General features: G+C 27.2%; 5 protein-coding genes across 5 annotated transcripts in view; 2 read left to right on the top strand and 3 right to left on the bottom strand.

The window, feature by feature from the left end:
• The window catches only part of LOC108547078 (lipase 3), a 2,520-nt gene extending 1,665 nt beyond the window's left edge, over positions 1-855 (top strand). Inside the window, 4 exon segments of the mRNA XM_017899433.1 lie at positions 50-208; positions 278-362; positions 437-579; positions 688-855. Coding sequence (XP_017754922.1) covers positions 50-208; positions 278-362; positions 437-579; positions 688-855 — 555 coding nt within the window.
• Positions 856-1,806: 951 nt separating this feature from the next.
• LOC108547101 (uncharacterized) lies at positions 1,807-3,052 on the bottom strand. The gene is made up of 5 exons (XM_017899462.1): positions 3,028-3,052; positions 2,816-2,914; positions 2,431-2,696; positions 2,145-2,360; positions 1,807-2,070 (listed from the first exon to the last, which is right to left on the bottom strand). The coding sequence occupies exons 1-5, from the start codon at positions 3,050-3,052 to the stop codon at positions 1,807-1,809; spliced, it is 870 nt and encodes a 289-aa protein (XP_017754951.1).
• Positions 3,053-3,382: 330 nt separating this feature from the next.
• Positions 3,383-6,675, bottom strand: Tsr1 (Tsr1 ribosome assembly factor). Its single transcript, XM_017899449.1, has 12 exons — positions 6,497-6,675; positions 6,135-6,405; positions 5,825-6,071; positions 5,556-5,753; positions 5,253-5,477; positions 5,004-5,172; positions 4,728-4,928; positions 4,406-4,629; positions 4,074-4,337; positions 3,890-4,000; positions 3,610-3,817; positions 3,383-3,540 (listed from the first exon to the last, which is right to left on the bottom strand). Exons 1-12 carry the CDS (start codon positions 6,621-6,623, stop codon positions 3,383-3,385), a joined length of 2,403 nt encoding a protein of 800 aa, XP_017754938.1. The 5' UTR covers positions 6,624-6,675.
• Positions 6,676-7,038: 363 nt separating this feature from the next.
• Positions 7,039-9,577, top strand: LOC108547093 (probable 28S rRNA (cytosine(4447)-C(5))-methyltransferase). Its single transcript, XM_017899452.1, has 7 exons — positions 7,039-7,259; positions 7,426-7,565; positions 7,638-8,041; positions 8,108-8,275; positions 8,405-8,600; positions 8,672-9,040; positions 9,116-9,577. The coding sequence occupies exons 1-7, from the start codon at positions 7,160-7,162 to the stop codon at positions 9,575-9,577; spliced, it is 1,839 nt and encodes a 612-aa protein (XP_017754941.1). The 5' UTR covers positions 7,039-7,159.
• Positions 9,578-9,840: 263 nt separating this feature from the next.
• Ccz1 (vacuolar fusion protein CCZ1) overlaps positions 9,841-10,543 on the bottom strand; it is a 3,371-nt gene continuing 2,668 nt past the window's right edge. The window contains 2 exon segments of the mRNA XM_017899459.1: positions 9,841-9,893; positions 10,387-10,514. Coding sequence (XP_017754948.1) covers positions 9,841-9,893; positions 10,387-10,514 — 181 coding nt within the window.

Below are 10,543 nucleotides of genomic sequence, written 5' to 3' on the forward strand. Positions count from 1 at the left end.
TCGGAAGAGACAAAAATTAGTGAAATTTGCTCATTGTTTGTTGTTACAGGTTCTAACAAGTTTGATAGGTATGTATGAATTTAAACCGTCAGATAAACTTATACAGATGCTTACAAAAGTGATGTGTTCCGATGACGCAATTACACAACCCGTGTGCACAAACATTATATTCGTATTTGGTGGCTTTGGTGATAAAGAACTTAATAGGGTAATTACAATGTTCGATATAATCATTACAATAAGATAATCTTTGATTAAACTTGACTTTAATTTACAGACACTAGTGCCTATTATTGGGCAATATGATCCTGCTGGTGCATCTACCAGGCAATTCGTGCACTATGGACAATCAATCACTACAGGTGAACAGCCAGTAATATAATTTTATAAAATCTATCTTTTCTTGCTTTCTAAATTGCGTTCTTTTTTCTTATAGGCAAGTTCCGGAAATTCGATTATGGTCTCATTGGTAACAAAATGAAGTATGGTAAGATTCAACCTCCGAATTATAATCTTGCCAATATCAAGATACCAATATATTTGTATTACGGTTTGAACGATGTATTAGTTAATGTTGAGGTTTGTATACCTTTTATTGTTTCAATTTGAGTTTCAATCTATCTTGGGTTTTTTCAATTTCTTCATTTCGTTAATATGAATGTTTTACACCTGTTCATATTTTTGCAGGATTTGCATCAATTGTATGATCTATTACCTACTGCTCAGAAATTTTTAGTGCCATATAAATGTTTCACACATCTTGACTTCCTATGGAGCAAGCATGTAAATGTTTGGGTATATGACAAAATCCTTAGTCTTATGGAACGTCACAAAAATGAAACATTAATTGTTTAATATAAATAATTCATAGCTTAATGTACAATTTTTGTATTTTATTATTTTAATAAAAATATAAACTATCACGAGCTCAATTAGATTTTTTAACAGATTAGAGCTTTGTTTTAATCCATTAACGCGTTGATTACCACACGCACTTTTTATATGTTACGCTCAGGCTACAATAAAATTTTTGTTATTCTTGGGATATAATGAATTATTAAACAATATGATAAAAAAAAAAAAAGAAAAGAAAATATAACACACTTTTAATTTCGCAATGTTTTCTATTTATTTATGTTATTCAAATTTTTGAAAAAGCAGACAAGTGCCGCGTCGGTCATTGGTGACCACCGTGGCAATCAACGTGTTAATTATATTTTGTACAATGAAACTTGAGTAGGAAATTTTTAAACACGATAAATGTATATATTAAATGATATTATCTCGAACCAATCAACGTTTAAACGCTTACGAAAAATTGGAATATCAGCTTTCTCTCTAGCTAAGTTTTTAATGTATTTGACAACAAAACTTATATTTTCAAAACTAATAATGAAAGCACCATATATTAAGGCAAAAATATAAAATAATTTGGACTTAGAATTTCCAATAAAATCAACAAGTACTAAATATTACAGCTTCAATAATGTTTTTATAAGTTTATGAGAAAATATAACTTGTGAGAATGTAGTTATCAAATACTTCACCTATTTCTATTCATAAGAATTACATTCATTTATGAATTTATATATAGAGGGCGTATCAAATTATTTAAAATGAAACATCTAAAATTTATAATTTCAATAATTAATAACTATAGAATTTTGAAATAAATTATATAATTAATAATAAAAATATTGTAATTTTTCAACAATTTATATATATTTATTGATTTAAAAATTTATACAGTATGAAAGAGAAAATTGACTTTCATATATATATATATTTCTTTTCTTTTTGTAATAATCATTCTTGAATTGCCATTATAAGAAGTATGTTGGCCATATCCCAAATATCATGAATTTTTATATCTACTAATTGTGATAATTTTAATGCAATAACTTTTGCTGTCTCACTATCTACACATAAGAAGAATGTTCCACAGAGAACAATAGAAGCACCCAGAAATAATACATTTGATTCTAATGACATAAGATTCCTTTTTTCTTGTTGAGTTCTTGCAATATGTCCTTGGATTAAACATTGCAAGTGAGAATACAATTTCTCCCTCTATAACCATGTCTCTGCTTTATTAAGTATATTAATATTACTGTTCTAAAAATGCTTACTAAAAAAATTCAAACCTGCAAATAAACTAAATCCAATAAGTTTATAGTAAGTTCTTGCATATTTGGGGTATCCTTGAGTCCTATTGCAGCTAGAAGAATTTCTATACAATTTAACGGAGTGCAAAATGGCATTTTGAATCCAACAGTTCTAAAAACCTTATATTCCGATGAAAAAATTATATTGTGTGTATATTCAGACTTTTTATCTATGCACCTTAAGATACTGAGGATCTGCATTATAAAAAAAAAAAATTAACATTTCACTATTATTGAATTAAAAAATAAAGTTATGTATATGTACTTGCGATATTCTTAAGTTGTTACAATGTGAATCCATTTTATTTGCTAATTGCAAACATGACATAAGATATAGTTTTGATTGACTTGATATTGTTTTACAAACTTGAGACCAAGAATTTTCTGTTTGGTCAGCATTTCTATATACTTCCCAAAAATAATTACACATAAATTTATCATATAAATGAATGGCAATATATTTAATGTCTGGTCCCAAATCAAGATGCTCTGTTATTTTAAATATTGCATTAACAATTGGGATTGGAATAGCTAAAATTAATATTTAATAAATATATTGTTGTTAGAATTGTATTAAGATAAAAATAAAATTGTAAATAAAACTAAAGTTAATATTAATAAAAGGATATAGTTCCAAGTACAATAGTTACCTACAAATGGCATATAAAATTCATCTCTAGTTTTGATAAGATTTTCTTGTTCTTTAATGATTGATTGAAGTCCCTCTAGCCAATCATCAAGTAAAGGTTCTATATTAAGTAGATATTTTTTTCAACAAGAAAATTTAGGTTCATTGTTTTGTGTGTTAAATATCTACATTTATTTGAAGCCATTTTTATTGATATAAATTTATACTAATTACCAATATAAGCAGTATCCAAATCCATTTTTTTTTTTTTTTTGGACAAACTCTTTTGCGACACTATCGTTATTAAAAATTATTTGATTAAGTTTCACAGATCACACAATGTTACCTTTCAAACAGTATACAAAATACTATTTAAAAGAAGCTAATTGGCTAGACTATAAGTCACGTGATATATTTCGCGATATATCGAAATTATATATATTAATTAAAATTACAATTTATGTTGCATATTGTTAAAAGGAATATGTATAATTATATTAAATTAAATGTTTTGAAACATGTAATTATATGAAAAAATTTTATTTAGTATATATATATATACACATTTTAATACTTCAATTAATAGATTTTATTCTACATTCATGCTATCATTCTGATGTTGTAGCTCTGTTAGTAATAAAGGTTCATATGTCCATTTTGGAAATACTCGTTTATATAAATTCATTAAAATCGTATCTTGCGACTTCAGTTGACCATTAAATACACATTTCATATGACCATGAGTACCTATAGACAAAAATAATAAATTAAAGGAAAAGTATTAGGAAATAAAGTAAAGGACCACAAATTATGTACCTAATGGTTCCTTTATATGTCCTCTACGACCATATTTTGTTCGTAATTCAATTGGCTTAAACCAATTTATATCTTCACGGTGGAAAAACATAAATCTTATAACTGCTAATCGTTTATGTACTTTGTACGGATGACCGCTGAGAACAACACGTTTTACAACTATTCTATCTGGATTTACAGATAATACACTTCCAGTAGCAATTAATTCCTACAAAAATATCTTATATTTTAATGATTTAAGAATACAAACAATTCTAATCTACAATTGTTGGTTTCTTACCAATGATTTATTTAATTTTTCAATATAACACAGAACTGGACATGGTGGAAAAGTAATTGGAGCATACATGCTTGCTACAACAATACTTTCTGGTCGGAAATATCGTTCATACTAAAAACATTTTTATTTTTAATACAATATAAAAATAGAAATGTATAAAAATTTTACATAATATAATACATACTTTATGTTTGCTTCCATTTGTATGTTGACTAAATATTGGACATGCGATAAATCTTCTGAATCCGCATTGAAATATCAATCTTTGCTTAGATTTTACTGGTTGTGGGCTAGTATTGGAATGTTTTAATACTAAATTTAATACAGACATTTTGTGCTCGTTCGGTAATAGACCAAATACAATTAATGGATGGTTTTCCAATGCACAAGATGCGATAAAAAGATCTTGCCTAACGTTCATGACGTGAATTGTGATATACCAACCAGGCTAGAAAAAAATATTTTTATGATTTGGTATAAATATATAATTAATTTTTTATGTGCTTTAAATTATACCATGGCGCCTTCTATTTCTTGAGATTCTTTAAATATCCGTTTCCGAGTTCGATCAAAATTTTCAAATTGAAATATTCTACCGTAATCAATAGGAAGATTTTCTTTTGGATCCCATGGACTTGTTCTAAATGATTCAAGTCCTCGGTATTTCTGAAACCTCTCTTTTGCTAACATATCTTGAGGTGTATCCACTTCATCAGGGAATTGTGCATCTAATTTTGCGCCTTTATTTGAAATCAATTAAAGATATATTATTGGTTCAAAATGTTAATACAGAAGATATTAAAGATATATATATATATATATAAAATAATGAACATACATTTCAACTTTTCCATTGTTTCTTTCTCTTCCGTCATATCAACATTCTGATCATATCGTGCATCGGGAGTTTCGGATACAGTAATTGTCTCGTATTCTTCATCGTCTTCATCTGCTTCTACTTCACTATCTGGTTGAGATTTTGCTTCATCAACAGACATCTGGTCTTCTGATTCATCGTTTGAATACTCACTCAATTCCTCTACAAAATTATAAATTATCTAAAGACGTACCTCATACATCTCTAAATTTCATGTTCAGGTTTCAGATAAAATACCTCCATCCTCATCAGGAATCCAAGCTGCTTGATATTCAGAAGTTCCTTTTGGAACTCTTTTTACAATTTTTCTTTTTTGAGTACTTTTAGCTTGAGCTAGTTCCTCTTCTGTAGGCCAAGTTTGTTCAGCATCCATAGGATCAGGAATATTTTCACTTTCAAGAGATTCCTAAATAAATAAAAGATTCAAAACTGATTACGCTCATTAAAATTGGAGAATTATAGTCTCATTTTGATTTATACAATTACTTGTTTTTTTGAATCTGCATGTTCAAGAACTCGGATGGTTGGCTCATCATCCATCGCATTACAATGTTTTCTTAATTTTTTCTCTATTGGGTAAGGATCTTCGGGAGCATCTATCTGTGACATTTGAAAATCTCCTAATTCTGGTATATGTATTAAACCATTGACTGATAATGATACACCCCTAAGATATCCTGAGATCATAAGAGTTCCAAGTTCTGTAGAGTTCTAAAAAAGATATGTACATAAGTCAATGTTTTCATTTATATAAAAGTATACATAAATAATAATTGTATTAATACTTACTTCATTACATTTAAACTTCACTTCTTCTGCTAACAAATGTGCTCTTTTATTCTTGTAAGATACAGTTCTTTGTTTCTGGCTACTAATGCGTCGTAAAATATTAAAAGCATCAATAGATGTATCCAATTCTAGAACTTTCTCCTCTGGAAGCCACTTTGAAATTTCTGATTGCACATGGATTTTATAATTTTGTCGTTTCTATAATAAAATTCATAAAATAATAAAAATTATATTTGAAAGTATTAAAATAAATGTCATAAATATAATACCTTTATATGAAGACTTTCAACATTTGTAAGTGCTACAATGGGAGTACTCAAGCCTTGAGCAACACAAGGCATAATAATTTCTTTACCCCAATTATCAATTACCTCAACTCTGGGACTATTATTAGACTGATTTATAGCAGATACAACAAAAAGAACAGTTGTAGCTATTTTTGCTATGTCTAATGTTGCAAATAAGTTACCAACTGGTGGTACAACAATGGAAAAACGTTGTTTAAACCTTGGTATACTATTATAAAGAAATTAGTAAATCATATATTTATTAACATTATTTATTATCCTAGCATTATACCTTAAATGTGTTGTACCACATGGACTATTAATGACAGTTGCAGATTCATCTGCTTTTGTTATTATTGATAATATATTTTCAATATGTAAGTCTTCTTGTAATGGAATAATGCATATAAGAAAAGGTGCAGAATGAATGCCACCTAAATTTCTTTTTTGCTGCAACACTTCTTCTCTCTTGTTTTTTCTAATTTGGGAAGATTGAAGTCTACGGGCATTTTTTCCAAGATTTTTAGTAGCGCGTTTCGACAAAATCTTTATTCCAACTTTTCCTATATCGATAATAAATTGTATATTAAAAAATTTTAAATATATAAACCATTTACAAAATTGAATAATGTATTATGGTGCAAAGAATTTTACCTTTAGCATCACTACTTATTGAACCTTTACTACGATGTCTACCTGTTTTATGTGATTTATTGATTTGCTTAAATGCACCTGGCCGATGTATTTCTTGTTTTACTATTCCCATTTTATTTGATAACATGTATTTTTTAAAAATAATAATTCTTATAATAAATCAAACATCATTTACAGGACACGTGTATTTTTGAGGACACGATTTAACATTTTATTATAGGGACATTTAACGAAATATAAAATTTATTTATATTTTATATAATAATCTATTCTGCAGAATTTATTTTTACGATTAATTATATGAATGTACATTTTGGATGTTACACAAATATTTATATATTTTTTTAATGGTTTACATTATCAAAAAAAAAATGATGTTTTACTTTTATATAGTACCTTCATATTTTAAGTTGGTAGTGTACACGTATAGTTAAATAATAAATAGAAAAGATAGGTTATGACTCACGTGTTCTTAAACAAATTAAAGCATTTCTTGACCTTTGATTACATTTTTTTTTACTTAAATATAATGTTATAAGAAATGTGAAAATCAATAATTTATATACAATATTTTAAAGTGTATAAATGAACACAAAGTTTTATGTTTTACTTAGTATAAAAATTTGATATTTTAATAACAATCATTACTTAAAATATATTAAAATGGGACGAAAAGCAAAGTTTGATGGAATAATTGTTACGAGTGGTCGTGGAAGGAAAGCAAAAAAGCAAGGGGATCCAACATTTCCTAAAGGAGTACTTGGTATGAAAAGTTATAAATTTATCCCTATGTAATTTTTAAGTATATTCATTGATTATAAAAAAATATAAATTATTATTATTAACCATTTATTATTATTAACCATTATTACTTTACATATTATTAACCATTATTACTTTACTTTACCTTACATTTTTATTGCCTTCAGTAAAAGAACAAAAACAGTTAAGTCATAGACAAAAGCAACGAGCAAGGAAAAGGTCATTATTGAAACAAAGTTTAAATGAAAAATTAAAAAAGTTGCACCAGACAAAAGATAGTAAGTTAAAGGATACTGAGGATGGAAATGTAAGTTTCTTTTTTTTAATATTTAAGTTTTGTATATAATAATATTATTAATATATATCTTTATTGTATTAGGATGTAAAAAATATTACAAAACAATTAAGGAAAAAGAAGAAAAGGAAATCTTTTGAGAAAGAACCACATGTAAATGGCAATTCATATCATGAAAATGATCAAATGGAGTTTGACAATGATACTGATATATCTGATAATGAAAAAACAATGCTAGTTGAGCAACAAACATCTACAAAAAAGAAACTACTTGACAGTGATTCAGAGGGAGAAGATAATGTTATTGAAAGTGATGTAGAATTTGATGTTAATGATAAATGTAGTCAAAATCGAGAAATAGACGATGAACAAATTATCCACCAAACTGAAGAAGAAGAGGATACCGATAGTTCTAATAATGATGATACTGATTTACTTCCTATCGAGAAAGCAAATAAAAAGCTAAAAAAGAAACAAAAAGAAGAACAGTAAGAATTACTTATTATTATATTGAACTTAATACTTAAAGTCATATCTTTTTTTTCTTTATATAGAAAGTTAGCAGAAGAGGAAATGCATGACATGACTGCACAACAATATGTATTTACTTTTCCCACTCAAGAAGAACTTACAGATGTTACTAACCTGAAAGATATACAACAACGTATAAAAGATGTTGTTATGGTATTATCTGATTTTAAAAGATTACGTGATGTAAATAGGTATATATTTTAGGTTATTTTAGAATTATCTTAAGATATATCTTAGGTATATATCTTAAGATATTCTTAAAACCTTATTTGATGGAAAAATTTTAAGAAATTTTTCATTTTTCATTTTTTTTTTTTAAGATCACGTTCTGAATATATGGACCTCCTTAGAAAAGATTTATGTACATACTATAGTTATAACAATTTTCTGATGGAGAAACTGATGCAAATATTTTCATTAGACGAATTGTTAGAATTCTTGGAAGCAAGTGAAGTTCAGAGACCTATGACGATACGTACAAATGTACTGAAGACTCGTCGTCGTGACATAGCTGAGGTATTTATTAAATGGAATGTGTGATAAATATTTTATGTATCCTTTATTCTATTATAATATTAATATTTTAGGCTCTGATTAACAGAGGAGTTAATTTAGATCCTATTGGCAAATGGACAAAAATTGGATTAGTAGTTTATTCTTCACAAGTTCCTATGGGTGCGACGCCAGAATATCTAGCAGGACATTATATTTTACAAGGTGCATCCAGTTTTCTTCCTGTTATGGCTTTAGATCCTAAAGAAAATGAACGGATTCTTGATATGTGTGCTGCTCCAGGAGGAAAATCGTCACACATAGCAGCACTTATGAAAAATACAGGTGTACTTTTTTCAAATGATGTTAATGAAGAAAGAATAAAGGCTGTAGTTGGCAATTTTCATAGACTTGGTATAATGAATTCTGTAGTTTGTACATATGATGGACGAAAGTTACCATCAGTAAGTAACATTTACATGCACAAATATGGTAAATATATAATACAAGCATAATGATTAATATGTATTCATTTTCAGGTTATTAAAGGTTTCGATAGAGTATTATTGGATGCACCATGTACCGGTACTGGCGTTGTTTCAAAAGATCCAAGTGTTAAAACAAATAAGGATGAAGTAGATATACAGCGTTGTTGCACATTACAAAGAGAATTACTTTTAGCAGCGATAGATTGTGCCAATGCACGTTCGGAATCTGGCGGTATTATTGTTTATTCTACATGTTCGGTTCTTCCAGAAGAAAATGAATGGGTTATTGATTATGCTCTCAGAAAACGTGATGTTAAATTAATACCAACTGGATTAGAATTTGGCACGGAAGGATTCACAAGTTATAGGCAGTATAGATTTCATCCTTCATTAAAATTAACTAAACGATTTTATCCTCATGTACATAATATGGATGGATTTTTCGTAGCGAAATTAAAAAAGTTCTCCAACATTGTTCACAAAAATAAAGCAGAAGAAGTATCTTTTGATTAATGATAATGAGTTACATTAAAGTAAATTAATATTTTTATAATTATAATATTTGAAAATAAATGCCGTTTAAACAATTTAAATATATTAAAAATATATAATTTGTATGTACAGATTTTATATTTTACATTAAAATTGATGTATAAATTACTTCTATGATTACAATGCTGCTTTTTAGATTATATATAAAGAGTAAACAACTATTTAATCGTTATATAAAATAGTCGTTGAACATTTATATGTAATAGATTCATGAAATTTTTCTATTAATGAAAAAATATACTTTTTAATTCTTTTTCACAAAGTTTTTTCACGTCCTCTGAAATGAAAATTATCTTTATTTATACAATTCTAAATTGTAGATCATAAGATATACAAGGTGTCCGGTAACTGGTGGTACAAGTGAGCAGGAGGTAATTCTATATTTAAAAATAAGTCGATAGGGAAGAATAAAGTTTTTTTTTTATGCGACTTAGCTTTCAAGAAAATTAAATTTGAAAATTCACGGAGTGTGTGAATTTAGTGCAGATTATCTTTTGTATTATTTTACTATTCGATTTACTTAACATGGATGTAAAAATACTAGAAATGTTTATGAACATGAATAGATACAGTCTATAATGAAATTCGTTGCATTAGAACTCGAATAAAAGAATACACGTTTAATGAACCATCAATTGCAATTTTCTAAAAAATAAAGGCTAAGACGAAAAAATTGTATTGTTTTTTCTTCGACTTTTTTAAAATATTGAAACAATTTCTGCTTATTGTACCATCAGTTACCAGACACCCTGTATAGAATGTATGTATACCTTCTATTTCCATTATGCTTGCACTTTTTTGTTGAATAACTACAAAGAATTCTCTCAAATTCGATAATTTTCCAACAACCCAATAATCGTTCATAGTTTTTATAATAATTTCTCCAGCTTCTTTTAATCTGAAATTACAGAAAATAAAATATATATA

This window comes from Eufriesea mexicana, unplaced genomic scaffold (genome assembly GCF_001483705.2).
Source record: "Eufriesea mexicana isolate 0111107269 unplaced genomic scaffold, ASM148370v2 scaffold933, whole genome shotgun sequence".
In the NCBI taxonomy this organism is placed as follows: Eukaryota; Metazoa; Arthropoda; class Insecta; order Hymenoptera; family Apidae; genus Eufriesea; species Eufriesea mexicana.